This window comes from Candoia aspera, chromosome 1, assembly GCF_035149785.1.
Source record: "Candoia aspera isolate rCanAsp1 chromosome 1, rCanAsp1.hap2, whole genome shotgun sequence".
In the NCBI taxonomy this organism is placed as follows: Eukaryota; Metazoa; Chordata; class Lepidosauria; order Squamata; family Boidae; genus Candoia; species Candoia aspera.
In genome coordinates, this window is record NC_086153.1 from 219,526,432 (window position 1) to 219,546,877 (window position 20,446).

Below are 20,446 nucleotides of genomic sequence, written 5' to 3' on the forward strand. Positions count from 1 at the left end.
TGTATATATATGTATATATATGCATGCATGCATATGCAGACACGCACACACGCATACCCCTATACAAATTTGGCACTAGATGCTTTAGAACATCTAATCAGCTTTGCCTTAACCAAAAGATTTGTTAAATAATGAAGAGGCAGACTGTGGATCTTACATGGAAAAGATTGTATAAAGAATTGGAATATTGAATATTGTGACATCAATGGAAATATGACCTTATATGCTTCCGGTCTGTTAAAAAAGGCAAAGCTTGCACTTTTTTTCTGATGTTATATAATTTATGTGACAAGCAGAAAGTAATAAGATTCTCCTTAACTGGAGAAAAGTTATTGGGAAAACTATGCCTGTTGAATACCTGTTGTTAATGGACAAAGGTTCTCGGTCCATCCACTCCTTTTTCATATATTTCTTTTGCAACTTTATTCTCATTTATTCTCCTTATGTCACCAAACTACCTTAGCATATGTATTTCATACTGGTCATTCAGTTTCATATTCAGTCCACATTCATTCATCATCCTATCTCCACACACTTCCTAATTAACACATCCCCACTGCATTCAGCTTTTGTGTTTCTCCTCACAGACCTAACTGTCACATATAACAAAAAAAAAGCAGAAGCACACACCTATACACAGCCATTTTTGTTTCTTCCAACGTTTATTCATTACTTGCAACAGACCATGTACTGGGCACCACCTTTCTAGCAACATTTGCAAGTCTTATAATGCCTCCATCCTTTCTCACACTTTAGTAAACATTTTACCAAGATATACAAATTCATCTCCTTCCTCTAACTTCAACCAAAACACTTTTCTAAGGAGTTTAACAAACTGATTCTTTTGTCATTTTTACATTCACTATTTAATAAGTGATTTTTTTCCTCCTTGGAAAAAATACCATTATTCTTCCCTTACACCGTGGTAAGGCAGGGATACAGTCTTCATATGTAAGAGAAATAAGTCACACAGCCATTCTATAAACAAACTATGTTGGTATTTTAACGTTTATCCAGTTTCACTGTCTATGCTTCTAGCCTTACTATTTTTCAACATTATCACAGCATTTACAACTTCCTTTTCATAAATTCTTTTCTTGGATACTAACATTTATAGTATCCATTTCAATTTCACTTTTTCACATACCACTGTATGTGAAAAATACAAATCTCTAAAACACTCCTTCCAGTAATCCCACATTTCCCTTTGATCCTGAATAATTTCACCACTTTTATTCTTAAATCCATTCCCTTTTATACAGGCTCCTTGTTCAGCCCCTTTTGTTCTTAATCTTAATCTTAATTGTTCCTTGCTGTCTTTAATGACATACTTTGTGATTATATATTTTTCTCTATAAATATTATACAGTTCAAATTGGGTGTATGTGTGAGTGCTGCATTCCTGATTTATGAAACTACTGGGGTTTGCCTGGTTTAGCTATAAACTGTAGAATATTATTTACTTTACAAAAATAATGCTGAATATTCCAGAAACGTTTTAAAGGTTTTTGTTAGACTTTTAAAAAATCTTGATTGGTTTTAGTTGGCAAGCCAGAAGATCAATGCTAGTTATAGTCACCAAAGTTTATTATAAGTTATACATATCTGTCAGTAGTGGCAAAAGAGAAAAGGGGGGAAAAGCTCAATTGAATAGAATTTTCAGGATTGAGATCTAGAAAGAGCTGTTAATATTATTCTTTCTGTAAATATATTATTTAACCACCTAATTGCACTTGCCTTTTACCTAACCATATTATCAGTAAATCTTTTGCATTGCAGTTCTGTTACTGGTCTTTTTAAAAGTAATCCCATTGAAGTGAATGCAACCTATTTCTAGGAAAATGAGCATTGGCAGTCCTAGGTAATCCTACAACCAGGAAATATGCCTCATTTGGGCTCAGTGGGGCTTAATGAAGCAGACATATGCAAGATTTCATTCTTTCTTTTTACAATTTACAGTAATGCATGGATTCTTTTTTTAATCTCACAGTTGATTCCCCAGTCTCCAAGATGTTAGCTTGATAAATTATTATATGCTTGTTAGAAAAACAGCTGGATATCACTTACTCTAAAAATAGATTGTTATTTTAGTAAAACTGATTCTTTCTTTGGAAAATAATTCTAAAACCTCTGAGTTAAACCCTATATTTAATCAGCAGGATATGTTGGAAGAAGACAACTCCTGGCATGAAATGAATTCTTCTAATTTGCTAAATTATTCAAAATAATTGACAGTACATTTAACTTCTTAACAACTTTGAGACCACTTTTCCACAAAAATCCTGCTGTGCTAAATTCTTTATTTTTCCAAGTTCTGCACAATTCTCAACAATTAATTGAGAATTATGAATAGTTTTCTCCTGTATATTCAGGATACTTTATGCCCCCACCCTATTTCTGAATCAAAATTAATTTCCTTGAGAAGAAAGGAAAACAGTGAAAAGGTGAAAACACAGAGATCAAAATTATCTTCCTACTCTCTTGATTTAACATTGTTCATGGGTAATACTAATAATGAAGATGGAAGAAGGGTTTCACTAGAGTTGTATGTTGAATATTCATTAAGGTCAAATAGTGGGTTGGATTAAATTGTCGCTTTATGTTGAGGGATGTGTTATGTAGATGAAAGAAGAAAGAAACTGACTAGGCTAATATATCAGTAAGCCATGGGTTGTCATAAATATATCACAGTTGGCTAGGTTTACACCACAAGCTTAGTCATGGTTTATGAGCCACAGTAGCTGAGTTCACACAACATGAACCAAAATGCCAAATGAACCATTTTATAACTTAGCATTGTATGAAAATGCTAAATGAAAAGAATCCAGCCACTGAAAGTAAAGGTTGTCAAATATCTACTGAGTCATAGGCCACATCTGACCTTAAGAGCACAGGAAACATCCAGGAAGAACCATTTGAACTTCATTTAAGAACCACTGATAGCAAAGTGAATCTGGAAGCTTTGATTGATTACATGCCATCAAGTCACTGTTGACTCTTAGCAATCACATACGTAGATTTTCTTCATGGACTTTCATCTCTTCCAACAGCACACCCATCGCCACTGTAACTGAGTCCATTCACCTTGCTGCTGGTCATCCTCTTCTTCTCTTTCCTTCCACCTTTCCCAGCATTAGAGCCTTCTCCAAAGAGCTGGGTCTTCACATAATGCATCTGAAGTGGGATAATTTGAGCCTTGTTATTTGTGCTTCAAGTGAGAACTCTCCGTTGATTTGTTCAGTGATCCATTGGTTTGTTTTCTTGGCTGTCCATGGTATTCTCAGGGGTCTTCTCCAACACCAAAGTTCAAAAGTGCCAATATTCTTCCTATCTTGCTTCTTCAAAGTCCAACTTTTGCTTCCATAGAGTATCACAGGGAATACCATGGCTTGCACGATTCTGATCTTTGTAGATACAGACACATCATGGCATTTAAATATCTTTTCAAAGGACTTCATGGCTTCTCTACTAAGTGCTTGTCTGCAGTGTATTTCTTGATTTCCTGTTTCTTCACTGTTGATGGTTGATCCCAAAAGGTAGAAGCTATCCACCACTTTGATATCTTCATTGTCAGTTCTAAGGCTGGTTGTTCTACTTGTTGTCATTGGTTTGGTCTTCTTTATATTTAATTCTAGTCCCATATTTTCACTGTGCTCCTTGATGATATTCTGATTTTTCTTGTTTTACTCCTATTGCTTCCAGGGAAATCAGAGTATCATCAACAGAAGTACTCAAGAAATAATCTTAACACAGGGATTGTCCAGCATCATCCAACCTGTGGGCAAGGTCCTAGGAGAGAGAGGGGTGGGTGTAGAAGTCACTCTTGCTCCAAATAGATTTGTTCCATGTATACCTTTTATTGTATGATGGTACAAATGACATTTTGTTGGTATTGTAGACTGCTTATCAAGATACAAATCCATGAAATGAATCCAATAGAAGAAAATATATGTAGCTCAGGGTTGAACTGTTGAATTCTTGGTGCTCTCTGAGCTTGGCTGTTTTCTTGCAGACAGTTCATTATCAGGCTAGGTGACATCATAAGTTGTGGTAATGAAACATCTTCAAGAAAATAACCAGGCTGAGAGAGTACTAAGAACCCATGAAATGAAGAATACGTCCAAACCAGGAAAAAAGGAAACTAATTATGGGAGAAAGTTACACTATTGGCCATTGTAGAGATGAAGACTTTGCTAGGGACCAGAAATCCATTCTAGCCATTATAAGCAAGATATCTGGAAAATGCCCCAAGCAGAACTTCTGAAGAAGTATATTTCATAATTAGAACCACAAAATGCATATGTATACAAATAAAAATACCATACAGCATTTTGTTTGTTAGTTAAAGCTGTTGCTTTCCACCAAACTATGTACAAGACAGCTGACAGCAATAAAATGCAAAATAGTATTTAAATATCAGTCAAAAGTGCTTCTAAGGTCAAGGGTTTGTCTGAACGAAAATACTTTCACCTGTTGGTGGACATCAGATTGGACCAGGGGGAGTTCCTGAGTCTGAGGAAAACTGTCAAGAAGTTCTTCTCTTAAATTTTCACCAGAGATGCTTCAGATGCTGGAAGGAAGAAGGAAGCTTTTCAAGCATAGGCAGACTTGTACAAGATGCGGCACGTTTCTTCAGATATATCTGGTTAGTTTTAGATCAGTAGCAGCCAGATTTCCTAAAAACTACTTAGGAATATGTGTTTTTCATATTCCATAAAGGACACCTATGGGGGCTAGCCTTGTATGCAAAGAGGAGAACATGTGACCCACCAGATGTGGCTGAACTATAACTCCCCCCCCCCCCGTACCCCAATTAGCCATGTTTACTGAGACTTCTGGGACAGTAGTTCAACAATATCTGGAGTATTAGCCCTAATGTTTCATGCAGGGACATGAGATTTCATGAACAAAGAAAGCCATTTTCTTTAAATGCTACATGTTAAACAACTTCTATATTGCATTGACATCACCAGTAAATATTCCCTGCATTCAAAATAGTCCTTGACAATTTTCTGGTGAATTTGAAGGTGATTAGGTAGATATTTCAAACATGTTTCTGCCATGTCAAAGGCCAGGGGCAGCCCCTCAGTCTCCTTTGATTTCTGAAAATGAAAGGCACAGTTTCCCACCATCTTGGGATAGGACACAGATGAAAACTATCACGGAAACCTTGAAATAGAAGTAATGCAGTTGAAAAAACAAGAGAATCCCAAGTGTTCTATAATTGCTGGAGAACATGAGAAAAAGCAAATGCTTTTATGATTTGCAATAAACTATGCAGAAGGACAGCAGGAAAAATGAATAAAACCATGCCTGCTGTTTTTGTCCTTCTGCCAAGTTTCTTCTCTCAGCCCCCTGTTAAGCACAGAGAGCTGGAGGAAGAAATGTGGCCTTGCTTTGCTTTTTTCAGAAGCTTTGATAAGGGTAGAAACAGCTAGAAAAAGCCCCTGCTGTTCCTGTTCTTATCTAAATAACTGTGTTTGAGCAGTTTTCTCATCGGGAGCAAGGGACATTCACTCTGTGCAAGCTGGTGAGTGACATAGTTGATGCTTGCAACTATTCTTCCCTGGTAGGCTGGTCCTTTCACTAAAAGTTAGGAGGAGGACCATCGGAAAGAATGATGTTGCCTTTCCCCTTAAAGTTTTAAAACTCAGCAGGAGAGGCAAGGCTATTTATGAATATTAAATAGGCCACAGAGGCGGTGTCACAGTTAGGAGTCTTGCATTCCACCAATTTGAATTTGCCACTGTAAAGATGTTCTCTTTTAAAGGCAAACCCAATACCAAACTAGTTTTGCAAAAGATAGATTGCTTTCTCTGTTAATAAAATAGTCTTATCAATGCAATCAGCCACATTTTTGGAAACCTTTCAGTAAATGTCAAATACGATTGTTTGTTGAAGACTTGAGCAAAAATTGCAGAAATTGTTAAAATGTCACCCTATTAATAGAGATTTAAGGCCGTGAAGACCCGGCTTTGTGCCTGGGCCTGGAGCCTCGAGCGTGTGGATGGTCCTGTCTCTTGGCTGTATTAACATCCATGCATTACTCACCTGGCAGCCATGTATATTTATTTTGTATTTATTTTATATTTTAACTGTTTTAATTGTAATTGTTTTAATTGTTTTATAGTTTTATTGTTGTAAGCCGCCCAGAGTCACTCGCTGAGATGGGCAGCTATAGAAATCAAATAAACAAACAAACAAACAAACAAAGGATGTGCTTTGGATTTGGGTGACTCATGACTCAGATTGATATGATGGCCAGATCTGGCAGAGGTCTAAGCAAAAGTCACTGTTATCTAAACCAGTGTTTCTTAAAAGTGTGGTCCTAGGATCCCTGGGGGTTCCCCAAGACCCTCTCAGGGTCCACAAAATCAAAATTATTTGCCAGCCTATGTTGAAAAATAAAACAATAATAAAATCCCATCAAACAATCATGAGAAGCAGTAGCGGCAGTAGTAAAGGTAAAGGTTTCCCTTGACGTAAAGTCCAGTCGTGTCCGACTCTAGGGGGCGGTGCTCATCTCCGTTTCTAAGCCTTGGAGCCGGCGTTGTCATAGACACTTCCGGGTCATGTGGCCAGCATGACGACTCGGAACGCCGTTACCTTCCCGCCGAAGCGGTACCTATTGATCTACTCACATTTGCATGTTTTCGAACTGCTAGGTGAGCAGGAGCTGGGACGAGCAACGGGAGCTCACCCCGCCGCGCGGTTTCGAACCGCCGACCTTCCGATCGGCAGCTCAGCGGTTTAACCCGCAGCGCCACCGCGTCCCCACCAGCGGCAGTGAATGCATCAATTTTAATTTTTAATACAGTAAATATCGATACAAACAAAAGCTCTTTTGGTGTCCTCCATAATTTTTAAAAGTGAGAAGGGATCCTGGAGGAAAAAGCTTAAGAGACACTCATCTGAACCAAAGCACTTCTATTTCCCTTCCCCTACCAATGTCACTCAACTGATTTGGCTTCCCTGCAGCATTCATATGTTTAGCTTAAATGTCTGCATGAGGAAACCCTAAGTGCAAGCCAGCTCCTAGCCTAGAAAAGAGACCACCATAGCTGGAGCTACGTCTGTGGCAGGTTCTGGCTTTGTAACACTTGGCATCTCTGAGTTTCTACACAATATGTGTATCCCCCTAAAATCTCAATAGAGTGGGGGAAGGAGGAGGTGGGGTTCTACCTTCCAGTCACAGTGAATTATTTTAGTGAGGCTTCCCAGTCATAGCTCTTTGGGGCAGGGAAGTTAAAATGATAGATCATAGGGCTAGCCTGGAGCTCAGGCTGTTTGTTAGTCCTCATACCCAGGAGCAAGAATATTAAAGGAGTCTGGTGAAAGGCTGTGGGATTGTAAAGGTGTAAGCTTAGAAAATACTGAGTGTTCATATGTCCTCCTGCCACTGTTTGTTCCACATCCATCATGCACCCCATCCTATCTCATTTTGTGCCGTTGGTGCCAATTATGTGGAAAACAAAACCACCTTTGCTATTTTTCATTCATCATACCTCCCTAGCTCCAGCACCAAACCTTATGTTTTGCAAGATGCTTGCCTAGAGAAATGGCTGTGATATATGCACATCCCACTTGGCCCCCCATCTATGTAGGAAAGGAAGGAAAAACAACTCCAGTTTTTCCAAACCTCCAGAAAAAGTCTCAGATAGGGCTTGATGTTAAAAAAAACGAGAGAAATATGCATAACCTTTAAAATGAACTCCCAGATATAAACACTGGGTTGTGCAATAAAATGAAATCAGAACATTGTGCTCTCTCCTCTCTGTATGACCAAACCTTGCCAGCAAATTTCACTGAATTCTAATTAGATTTTTTTTTAATGTTATCAACAGCTCTCTTTAATTTTTTAAAATTCCTGTGCACCTTTCTCTGTGAAACTATTAGTATTAAATAGGTTCATCTCTTGCCTTTATTTTGTACCGCTTAAGGCAGCATTTGCTCCTGCCTCCTGTTTTCCCCACAACAACCACCCTGTGAGGTGGGTTGGCTGAAAGAGAAAGTCACCCAGCCCAAAGTCAGCCAGCTGGCTTTTATGCCTAAAGGAGGACTAGAACTCACAGTCTCCCAATTTTTAGTCCAGGGCCTTAACCACTACACCAAACTAGCTCTCTGTCTATTTTCAGTGACAGTAAAGGAAAGATTCAGATTCAGGCCCCTTGCTGGTTTGGTGGCTTCTAATCAGGCCAATTGTGGTCATTAAATAAGGACTCCCTGTACTAAACTCTCCTTTGAGTCAAGCTCAGTTCCTGGTGACCTCTTGGGTTGATCCATGCATTTTTCTTGGTAGGAGCCAGAAGTGATTGCCACTGCCACTTTGTTTTTTTGTTTTGAATTAATTTCTATTTGTTGAAAAAAATTAAACTAGTGGTTAATACAGGAAGTCCTTGCTTATTGACTGCTCATTCAGCGACCATTTGAAGTTATAATGGCACTGAAAAAGAAGATTTACGGCCAGTCCTCAAACTCACGTCCTGTTGCAGCATCTCAGCGTCCCGCGGTCATGTGATCACCATTTGTGACCTTCACAGCTGGCTTCCAACAAGCAAAGTCATTGGGGAAGCTGGCAGGAAGTCTCAAGTTGCAGTCATGTGATATTGCACTTAACGACTGCGCAGGATTTGCTTAACCATCACAGCCAGAACTGACATAAGTCGGCTGTGGTCATGTGATGTTTCACTTTACAACCGCATCGCTTAGTGAAGGAGTTGCCGGTCCCAGTTGTGGTTGGTAAGTGAGGTACAAAGTGAGCAAGGTACAAATGCAGTTGGTAAGTGAGTACTAAGTGTACTTTGCTCCTAGGCTATCTTTACTTCCTTGAAGTTATACTTAGAAAACAAAAACAGCTGTCGTATCCTGGAGTATTATGCAGGATTGGGAAGCAAGAGAGCTGCCTGTGCCTTGTGTGTGTGTATGTTGTCCCATCTTTTGGGGTAGTGGGGGTGCCAGCCTGCGTCTGGAGTGACTCTGTGTTAGGAAGAGCCAAGGTGGAGGAATTTGAGTGTTATCCCAATCAAGCCAGTTCAAGTAGCTGCTCTCATTTGGTGTTTCTGTTGCCTTGTGGCAGCAACTTGAGAAAAAAGAAGCCAATGGAAAACTCTACAACTCTGCCAGCCCTTCCACCACTTTTGAGAAAGACAGAAAAAAGAGGGGAGGTAGAAATGATAGGACTGAATGAAAGATAAGAAGAAATGGAAGTGACCCTTTTTATTTTTTGTAAGGCAGGGCTGAAGAGAGAGGCATGGAGAGAACAGTCTGGACCAGATGTGCTGTCCAACAAAAAAATCTGTTCAGCCAGTGATTCAGTTATGCTCAGCTTCCTTGTTTCCTCCATGCCTTTTCATATATCTTTTTTTTTAAACACCTGGTGATGTTCCTCTGGCTAGTCCCATACTTACTTTATTTCTTTCTTCCACCCCATCCTCTTTCTTCTCTGTTTCCCTTTCCATCCCTTATTGAAGATGGAGGTAAAATGGCTAAGAGTAACTCCAAAATAACTACCTTAGCAATTGGCCTGTTTCCTGATTGTGCAAACAAGGTGTCATATTTTCCAGAGCTGAGATATAATCTTTTTTTTCTAGACAGATCATTTTGTAAGGAACACAGATTTCGTCTTTAATGTCTTAGCAGTTGTCAATTGGTGAGGAAAAACTCACAGTCATTATTTTTCTTTGCATGATCCAGCAAATATAGCCCTCTGTCTTGAAAATATGGATACCACACCAAGAAAAAGGTGGTGTCTAATTTTATTTCAATTCCATGGAGGACAATAGAAACATGAAATATATTTCACTTATTTCAGTGTTTTTTCCCTTATATCTGTATTTCAGGGGTGTCCACACAATCTTTCTGCTTTCCTCAGTCTGATACCCCACTTGCCACCCCTCTCCCCTCCCCCATGGACACCATAGCTGCTGCTGTTGTGGAACCAACCATTATTTTGCATTAAGTAATAAATTGGCCTAAATAAATGCATGTAACGAAGAACAAAGAAATATGTATAACTAAGAGCAAGGGGACAATAAACTGCATAACATTTGGAGAAAAACAGATACATTAATTTTCTCATTTACTTTGATGTACACTTTACCACAAACATCCTGTGCAAATATGTCTAATTATTTAACGTTACCAAAATAAAGTGAAAGCAGATGGGAAAGTTTGCAGGTGACAAAACTTCTTTCCCTTCTGATCATGTAACAATGTTATAAAATTTCCCGTCTTCCCAGACTGTTTCTTGAAAGACATCTGCAACAGGGTATGTGTAAGTCCCATTCTAATAACTGGGGATGGTCCATGTTAGGTACTGTCCATACTGACTTCAAGTTGTGACACTTGGCTCTTTCATTAGGGGAAGTAGGGTGGCCAACTGAGGCAACTGATTCAGTATCTTTGTATCCATTTGTTTTACAAATTATTTGGCTTAGATAGGTTTACTTTTACTTACCAATATGGGCACAGAAAAATACAAAGAAGGGGAGAAAGCAAAATCTGTGGTAAAAGATCCAGCAGATCCCAAACCCTGCTGGATTCACTCATTCTGGCAGGGCAAGTGTAGGATGGCATCTGGACAGAAAGAAAAGTGTTCCAGGTATACTTTTGAACACCTTACTGGACTAACAAAGCAGTAGCTCAGAAAGATGAAAGCTCTTGGTCTAATGAACGTGCATGAAATGCTTTGCTTATGCTTGCAGCTCTCTGAAAAAGATGAGTGATGTACCATAGTTGAATGACCTGCCCTTGAAAATGCTTCCCTGATCATGCTGACAGGATGAAATTAGCTTGTACTAACAGCACCATATCAGGTTGCCAGGCTAAGCTTCAAAGAAATCGAAAGGGAAGAGGGCAAAAAGAGAAGCGTAATCCCAGTTCGGTTGGGATCCCATTCAGTTGGTGAAATACTGCAATGACTTTGGTTCTGGGCAATCAGGAGAATTCAGCTTTTCATGCAGAGGCTGACCTTGACAGTTAGATTGCAATCATTCTTCCTGGATACCATGTAATAAATTTTGCTTATTATGTCTTTATTTTCATAATACAGGTAGTTGTCGTTTAGCAGTTGTCTTATTTAGCAACCGTTCATAGTTACAACAGTGATGAAAATGTAACTTTGCGACTAGTCCTTCCATTTACAACTTTCACAGGTCTGTAAAGCAAAGGAAAGCTGAAGTAAGTTCATAAGCACAGTCACAGTTTCACTTAGCGACTACTTTGCTTAACAACCAAGTTGCCAGTTCCAGTTGTGATTGCTAAACAAGGACTACCTGTATTTATAGCCTCCCCCAATCCTAATGAAAGTTTTGGCAACCAAAGTTTTTTAAAAGAAAAGGATTAAGGGCATATATAGGAATCAACAGTTAAAAAACAAGTACTCCATTCATTTAACCTAAAGGTCAAATGTCCACTGGAACAGTGCTGCTTTGGGCTCTTTTTGAGATACTTGTAGAGTAGGGGCAAGCCACATTTCTAAGGAAAGTGTGTACCATAAAATGGAGACCACCACTGAGAAGGCTTGTTGCCTGGGCAGTATCCCATGAACCTCTCAAAATAGTACAAAGTTAGCATTTATCAGTTTAATTATTAATTTGGTAGGGAAAAAAAGGAGGGGGGGATACTCAGAGCTATAAAAGGAAAGAAAATAATCCAATATAAAAAGGCGTACTTGTCCCAATTCAATGTGACATCCGAGACTTTAGTAAAGATCCACTGTGGCAGCTGCCAGAGTGGTTCTCGGTTCTCCATTTCCACTAGAAACTAAATAGGTTTTGTTTCCACCTGAAATCTGAAGACTGGCTATCTTCACTTCCTGAAGGGGTATTAGAGTAGAAAGAGGCACTGTGGTTTGTTATCTCCTTCAGAGGACTGCATTTATAGTGGCTGATAAAGCTTTGAGGATGATTTCACTAGGGGTTGAATTATGGAATAAAACTGGTGTCATTCTGATTCTATTCTTGCCTGATGATCAGTATTCCCACTTTTATCTCCCATTCTGGTGGTGCGCTGGAGGAATGGGGGGCGCGGCATCTGCCAAAAAGAAGACCTGGATTCTGGTGTGCCTCCTTTCTACTATTAGTGCTGTGAACAGCAAGCAGAGTGGGTTTGTTTTTTGTTTTTGTTTTTGTTTTGTACCAGTAAGAAAGAGGCTTTCTGCTCGTGGACATCTCTTTCTGTGGCAGAAGATCCATGCTGCTTTATGGTCCCTAGGATGCCTTTCCACAGGCCTAGAATTTCAGTCCAGATGTATTGCACATGGTGAACTTTTGTAGAAAAATCTACAAAACCAAAATGAGCGAAAGGACAGCTGTGCAGCAATTAAGCACAGTTTAACTAGGAATTATTGCATTTCACAAGGAGACAGTGCTAGAACAGCTGCCGGATCATGGAAGGCTACCTCTGTGCTTTATTACTGTGAAATGAATGGGTGTCAGGAAGCATGCTAGAATTCTAATAAGTAAAAAGGGACTTAGAATCTAATATGTCAGAAACAAAATGCCAGACTTTGTCATTTTTAAAAATGTCCTGGGAACTTGTTCTCCTTCATTATCATGAAATATTTAAACACCCCCCCACACACACACATTTTCCCCTTAATATCAGGTTGAGGGTCACCACAATGGTATGCCCAATAGCAGCCAGTTAAGCTATTCAGAAAGCCAGCCTGCCAGGAGTTGTAGCTGTATCTGCAATTGTTGCTCACCACTGGACATGTTCCTCTGCCTAATCTTGCTTTCTATGCATTCAGCTTATTACTTGGTGATTGACAAATATCCCTTTGCGAGGATGAAAAACAACATAGGGCAGAGAATACTGTACAGCTCCTGTGAAACCCTCACTGCTTTCTACATGGAGCAGAGGATGAGGCTAAAAGTTAAGTCTCATTCATATCTTTTCAGTCTTATGAATATCATATCATCAAGTTTGCCGACATTACAAAAATGAAAGTTGATGTGCAAAACCACAAAGTAAAAGATAATTAAAGAAATCCTTGTGGGTGGTGGTGGTGGTTGTTATTATTAGTTTTTTATCCTACCTTTTTTTTAAATATATACTGTATGATCAACTGAAGGCAGTGAACATACCTAATACACCTGCCTCCTGTTTTCCCCACAACATCAGCCTGTGAGGTGGGTTGGGCTGAGAAAGACTGACTGGCCCAAAGTCACCCAGCCGGCTTTTATGCCTAAGGAAGGCCTAGAACTGGTTTTATAACCTTAACCACTACACCAAACTGGTTCTGAATCACTCACAACACGCAATACACAACTGTTAGTTTTTAGAAGAGTTTGTAGAATTCTTTCATAAGTATATAGTATATGAACATTTCTGCTAGATGAGGTTGAAGCCCATCATGATCCAGCATTTTGTTTCTCAGTGTGGTCAACCGGATGTCTTTGAGGTACTTGTAAACAGGAGCCAGAGGCATAGTCCCCTCCCACCACTGTTCTCCTACAAGTGGTGTTTGGAGGCACATTGCTCCCAGCCAGGAGGTGCACTGAGCCTTCAAGGCCAATAGCCCTTGACAGACAAGTGTCCCATGAATTTATTTAATCCCTCTTTAAAGCCACCCAGTGGAATCACCATTGCAACATACTGTGGCAATGAATTCTACAGGTTAATCATGCACTTGTCTAAGAATGCAGATCCCTGGCTCTGACAATTTCCTCCTTGCTCTGTTGAAGACAATAGTTTCAACCCTTTTAAAAATTCTTCAGAAGAATACTGAGGGTTTATGAAATTCTTCAGCAGGAGCACTGAACTCTAATTTGAATGGACAGGTACAAAAACTCGAGTGATTTCATGAATACTTAACATGGATTGTCCAATAAACGATGCCAGACCTTCCAAACTGTGTTGCACCAATTACCATAATTCCGAGACGGCATGGCTGGAAATTACAAGAGATGATGTCTAACACATCTGAAGGAAATCAGCTTAGAGGAGCTACTTTATGCTATATTATGCTTAACAGAATTTTGATAAAATAATAGATGGCAACAGTACCAACTTTTCATAAGACCTGTAGTTATCTTTCCCCAATCCCAGTATTGTTCTTGCTGCCTTTGTTTTTATGTTGGAGATAGTTTTATTCTATTTAAAGTTGTTTTGTGCTTTACTTCTTTTATGGTTTTAAATTGCTTCTCTAAGTTGCTAGGGGAATCTTGCTTATTGTAAGTAAGTATATAAATAAATGGTTTTCTGTTTGAATTGCCATTTAATGAAGTATCAGCAAAAGATGGTTCCATTTGCATAGCATATAACTTTTTAAGCAGTTATCAGTGTTCTGATTATTTTAAACTGCTCTACTGTTCACTAAGTTTTGCTGCCTATTATTGCTACTGATTTTCAAAGATCTGAGAACCACTTGATTTTTTTAAACTGAAAAGTGGGACAGAAGTATCTCCAGTGATCCTTTTACAGATTATAGTGTTGTAAAAGCAGGATGAAAGAGGAGACTATATTCCTTGATCCAACTTTCAGAGAGTTCTGGGATTTTAAGTAACTTTGAGTGAACCAAACAAATTTTCTTCATCTTTTCAAAAAAACTTTTAATCAAATAATCCATATTGGGAAGGTTTTTTTATGATTTCCAGATATAACCTGCTTTCTTTTTTTCTGTAGGGCTGTTACATTTGTGTGAAAAAAGATCCTTCCATTTAACATGTCCCTTTAGGGCAATTTTTATAAAAGTGCAGAGTTTATTCAAGGCTGCCAACATTTCAGGATGACAGTTTCCATGGGGCATATAAATCTCAGGAATAAACTGAATTCTAGGATTAGCATAGTCCTTGGGGAGGCACACTTCTTGTTTAGTCTTTTTTTAAAATTCTTTCTTTAAACTTACGAGTTTTTTTAAAAAGCCTTGACACTCCTTTGCACTGCAGAAAATATTTAATTACAGAAAACTGATTTCATCAGCATATTCAGCCATCTCATGACAACACTTTATACCAGCTTTTTCCAAGTTGGCCTCCAAGTGTATCAGACTACAAATCCCACAGTCCCCAGTGAATGCCCAATAGCTAGGGATGATGGAAATTGTTGTCCACCATAATCAGATTGGGGAAGATTGCCATACATACGTGTGTCTGTCTGTCTATCTGTCAGCCAGCCAGCATTTGGAAAAAGCTGTTAATTCCCCACTACATTTCCTTTAAACATTTGTCACTTAGAGACTTGAGCTTAATTTCAGGTTAATTCTAAATCACGATGCTGTGCTGCATATTAGAAAATCATTGTTGAATTCTAATTTAGCATTAAAAAATCCTGTTGGGATGGCATCAAAATTTGATGAAACAAACATTTGAAGTGCACAGGTTATGGAAAAGTTGTATTTGGTCATTTATATTTTGATGCTGCAGCTGTTCTCATATGATAACTCATTGATATGAATCTCTGTTTCATTTTCAGGTAAGCAGGTCAAACCGTTTACACCAGAAGAAGCTAAAGAAATTGTGATGACTCTTCAAAAACCGGCAGTCTTCAGCAACATGACTTTCGATTGGCCGGTACTTCATTGGAATGTTACACATCTGGCTAGTCTATTGGCTGGAAAGAAAATACTTTTTAGAATAGGAAGGAAGGACACAGGTAGAGAAGTACAACCTTCTTTCTCATTTCTCCCTGTACAGATACTCCAGTTGTATTTTCTCCTTAAAACACATGGGAAATGTGACAGGATAGCTCACAATAATATTATCCATTCTAAAATGACAAAGAACAACAACAAAGCATGTCCATTGTGAGAAAGATTAGCAATTAGGTGCCCTCCAAGTATAAAATAAATAAATAAAATAAAATATCCACTGACATCTGTCCACTAGCCAGTGTTTCTGAAAGAAACAAATTTCTTCTTTCCCCTTGAGCCTTCCACCTCCATATCTACTCCAAATGTCTGGAAGAATCCTAACAATCAGATTCTGGCGTAGGGGATGGGAGGAAGTTTACTTGCATGAATGGGAGCCCACTGACATAATGTTTGAGATTGCTCACTCTATACTACAATTGATAGTACAGCATATTTGTTTACAGTGAACAAAATACACTACAAAATATTGCAGATTCAGTAAAGCATACTGTAAAATACCTATGTATAAATATATGGAACATAAAAGAGTGAAAGGAAGTACCTTTGAATGAAGAGTATACCTTTTGCTATTGAAAATTCCCGTTAAGGCTCTTCTTGTAAATTATTGTTTGGAATCTGTCCATAGTAAATAGAACATATGTCTGGGATCCAAGGAGCTGTGATTAAGCATCAATATTGATTTTCATATTCCAATGAAAATGCTGTTTTCTAGTACTTACATGAAATTTATCTGGTTTTATTCATGTAAAGGCCTCTAGAAGTCTTTGATGAAAGATGTTGTGCAAAATATTCTACTAAGAAACATGCCTGTACTAAGAGTGATCACTTATACTGTACGTTCACTATGGAATATCATAGATGGCAGATTTTTTTTCTCTTATTTGATTGTTTTTCTAAATACCACACTTTCAGCTTTGTAGTTGTCTATATACAGTAAATTTGGTAGCAACATTCATTGAAAGGCAGCATTAGGATACAGAGTACTCAGTTTCAGAGGTAAGGCATTTTATGGTAAAATACATTAAGGATTTTTTGTAGACTACTCCCCATCTTTTGATATTTAAAAAGGAACCAGTAACTGAGAGAGTTGTCCAAGACAAATGCATGACTTGATGCACACCATGAAAGTTATGACTATCCTATTGCTTTCTATCATACAGATTTTTTTTAATGAGCGGAGGTTTTCAAGATAACTTCATTCTTAAAATTTTGCTTATTCCGTTATCACTGGGGCGTGATATCAATTAAAAAGTTAATTGATAACTTTTAATTATTTACCATGGAAACATGAATAATTCACAATCTATATGCTACTAAAGTCTTCTGCCTGTTTTTCTGTTTGTAACCTTTAATGGGGCGAAACAATGCATCATAGGGCAACAATTTATGAACTAAGTTACCTCAAATGGGCTGACTTACAGAACGCCTCCAAAATCTGGGACCCATTCCTGTGGGATTGAAATTTGGCAAAATTGTGGCTGCTTCAGCATCACTACACCTTCCAACTATACTTCCCAGAAACCCATAAGTTGCATGGCACAAGGGAAGAGAGGAGGGGTGTACCCCTGCCCTCTTTCCTGCCTCTCTCTGGCTCCTGTGCCCAATCAGCTGGCGGTAAGGCCTGACAGGCAAGTGGTGATTGGAATTGAGGCTGAAATTTGAAATCTCTTAATGGTAGTGGGCAATGAGGGAAAGATGAGGGAGTGACTCAATGCCTGCTGGTAAGGTATGGCTGGCTGGGGGGTGCCAGTGTTTGATGGGTGAGCCCTCTTCCTCCGTGAAGGGAGGGGGCCCTTGGGGACACACTGGGATTGGGAGTGGAGGTGCAGTTTTCCTTGCGGTCCATGACTCCCTTTGTTCCCCCTCCATTCAGCAAAGTGGCAGGCAGTTCCGTGGGTCAGTCAAGGAGGAGCCAGAGTGATTTCCAATGCTCCCTGCTGGCTTCCCACAAGCAAAGTCAATAGGGAAGCCAGGAGAAAGTCAGAAGTTGCTCCTGCTCCCACTGCTTTTTTGCCTGCCCATGGTCATTCTGTTTCTCTGTTTAGGTAAGGAAATATCTCTGAAAGGATGACCCAACAGGTCCCAGTTGTCTAGTGAATGAATAATTTTGTATTTCGTGCTGAATCAGAGATAAATTAGCTCATAGTCTCTGTTCAGAGGGTCAGAGAACAAGCTATGCAATCTTTTGACTACTTCAGTAATAACCAGAATTTTGCACATAAAATATCCAAGTAAGAAATTTAATAGTTTTTTTCAAGAATTTGCGGAAAATTGATGATAGCCCAGACATGCAGATTATATACCAGATTCAGGCAACCCAGTGTACTAGAAATGTTTTGAACCTACACATGCAGTTCCTTACAATAACAGTCAAGTCACCTCCTTTCTCCGTTCCTTGACCTTTCTAAAAGGCACTAGAGATTCAGACTACTGTTCCCATGAGTGCAGTTCTATTCATGGGACATTCCCACTTTATTAAGGTGGGGAAACAATTCTTCCCTATTTTTCCAGGTCACTGTCATTCACTGTATGTCCTTAAAGTCAGCTCAAGGATCGGGGGAGACTTCAGAGCAGTATGGCTGATTGCATTGGTGGCTTTAGGAGGTAGGAGGAACTGACTAAAGTTGCTCACCCTCTCTGTCCATCAGGAATCTTCAGTGGCCCTCAGTATTCTTTCTTGTCCAAAGAAGAGACTTACTGGATCCAATCCACAAGTTCTGTGAATATTTTTGAAAGAGTTTTGTGCCCCACCATTGAAATTGCCCTTTCCATTGACAGCATTTTGTAGAGAAAGTCCCTTATCACCTTGGTTCTATTAACTGCCTTTCTATGGTAAGAATTAAAGGTAATCATACGAGATGAAAGAATGCCGGTAGGTTGAGAGCAATTGTAAGAAAAAGGATTTTGAAAAATAGCAAACAGATGTTAATACTCACCTTTATTATATGCAGAAATGTTGGAAAATGTCTTGCCAGCTTTTAAAATATGTTTTGTCTTTTAAGCTTCAAAGAAAGTTAGAACAGAAAGGGAATCTTCCTGGAGGAGACCAAAAGCCCATCTAGTTTTATACAGATTTTTGTTCACAGAAAGATGGATGCTTTGTTATTTATTTGTTCAGTCACTTCCAACTCTTCATGACTTCATGGACCAGCCCACGCCAGAGCTTCTTTAGTGTTTCCCTTTTTTGGTATGGGGATATAAGTTGATCTTTTCCAGTCTAATGGCCATTCTTGTGTTTTCCAAATTTGCTGGCATATAGCATGCATTACCTTGACAGCATCATCTTGCAAGATTTTGAACAGTTCAGCTGGGATGCTGTTGTCTCCTGCTGCCTTGTTATTAGCAATGCTTCTTAAGGCCCACTCAACCTCACTCTTCAGGATGTCTGGCTCTAGCTCACTGACCACACCGTCAAAGCTATCACGAATATTGTTAGCCTTCCTATACAGGTCTTCTGTATATTCTTGCCACCTTTTCTTGATCTCTTCTTCTTCTGTTAGGTCCTTGCCATCTTTGTTTTTGATCATGCCCATTTTGGCCTGGAGTTTACCTCCGATGTTTCTAATTTTCTGGAAGAGGTCTCTTGTCCTTCCTATTCTATTGTCTTCTTCCACTTCCGCGCATTGCTTGTTTAAAAATAATTCCTTATCTCTTCTGGCCAACCTGGAATTCTGCATTTAATTGGGCATATCTCCCCCTATCACTGTTGCCTTTTGCTTTCCTTCTTTCTTGGGCTACTTCTAGTGTCTCAGCAGACAGCCATGTTGCCTTCTTGGTTTTCTCTTTCTTTGGGATGTATTTTGTTGCCGCCTCCTGAACAATGTTGCGAACTTCTGTCCATAGTTCTTCCGGGACCCTATCTACTAAGTCCAGTCCCTTAAATCTATTCTTCACCTCCACTGCATATTCCTTAGGAATATTAGTGAGCTCATATCTAGCTGATCTGTGGGTCTTCCCTAATCTCTTTAGTCTGATCCTAAATTGTGCAATAAGAAGTTCGTGATCGGAACTACAGTCAGCTCCAGGTCTTGTTTTTACCGACTGTATAGATGTCCGCCACCTTTGGCTGCAAAGGATATAGTCAATCTGATTTTGGTGTTGTCCATCTGGTGAACTCCATGTATAAAGCCGTCTCTTAGATTGTTGGAAGAGAGTGTTGTTATGCAGAGTGAGTTGTCTTGGCAAAATTCTATCAGCCTATGTCCTGCTTCGTTTTGTTCTCCCAGGCCATGCTTACCTGTAATTCCAGGTGTCATCTGACTGTCCACCTTAGCATTCCGGTCTCCTGTGATGAAAACAATGTCTCTTTTAGGTGTATTGTCCAGTAGGTGCTGCAGATCCTCATAGAACTGCTCTACTTCAGCTTCTTCAGTATCTGTGGTTGGGGCGTATATCTGGATCACTGTGATGTTAGATGGCTTGCCCTGAATTCGAATTGAGATCATTCTATCGTTTTCTGGATCGTATCCAAGCACCGCTTTAGCCACTTTACTATTAATTATGAAGGCTACTCCATTTCTTCTGTGGTCCTCTTGTCCACAGTAGTAGATCTGGTGGTCATTTGATGTGAAGTGGCCCATTCCAGTCCATTTCAGTTCACTGATGCCCAAAATGTCTATCTTTAATCTTGACATCTCACCAATAACCACATCCAATTTGCCCTGGCTCATAGATCTTACATTCCAGGTTCCAATGGTGTGTTGATCCTTAGAACATCAGATTCACCGTTCACCACCAGCACCATCAGCTGCTAGCCGTCCTTTTGGCTTTGAGCTAGCTGCGTCATCACGTCTGGGGCTAGTTGAACTCATCCTCTGTTCCTCCCCAGTAGCATTTTGACCATCTTCCGAC

General features: G+C 39.3%; 1 protein-coding gene across 2 annotated transcripts in view; it reads left to right on the top strand.

The window, feature by feature from the left end:
- Positions 1-20,446, top strand: part of HSPBAP1 (HSPB1 associated protein 1) — a 66,029-nt gene that overhangs the window by 12,997 nt on the left and 32,586 nt on the right. For both annotated transcript variants that reach the window (XM_063288795.1, XM_063288796.1), the window contains exon 2: positions 15,418-15,597. In XM_063288795.1, the coding sequence (XP_063144865.1) occupies positions 15,418-15,597 (180 nt within the window). The remainder of the gene's footprint in view (positions 1-15,417; positions 15,598-20,446) is intronic.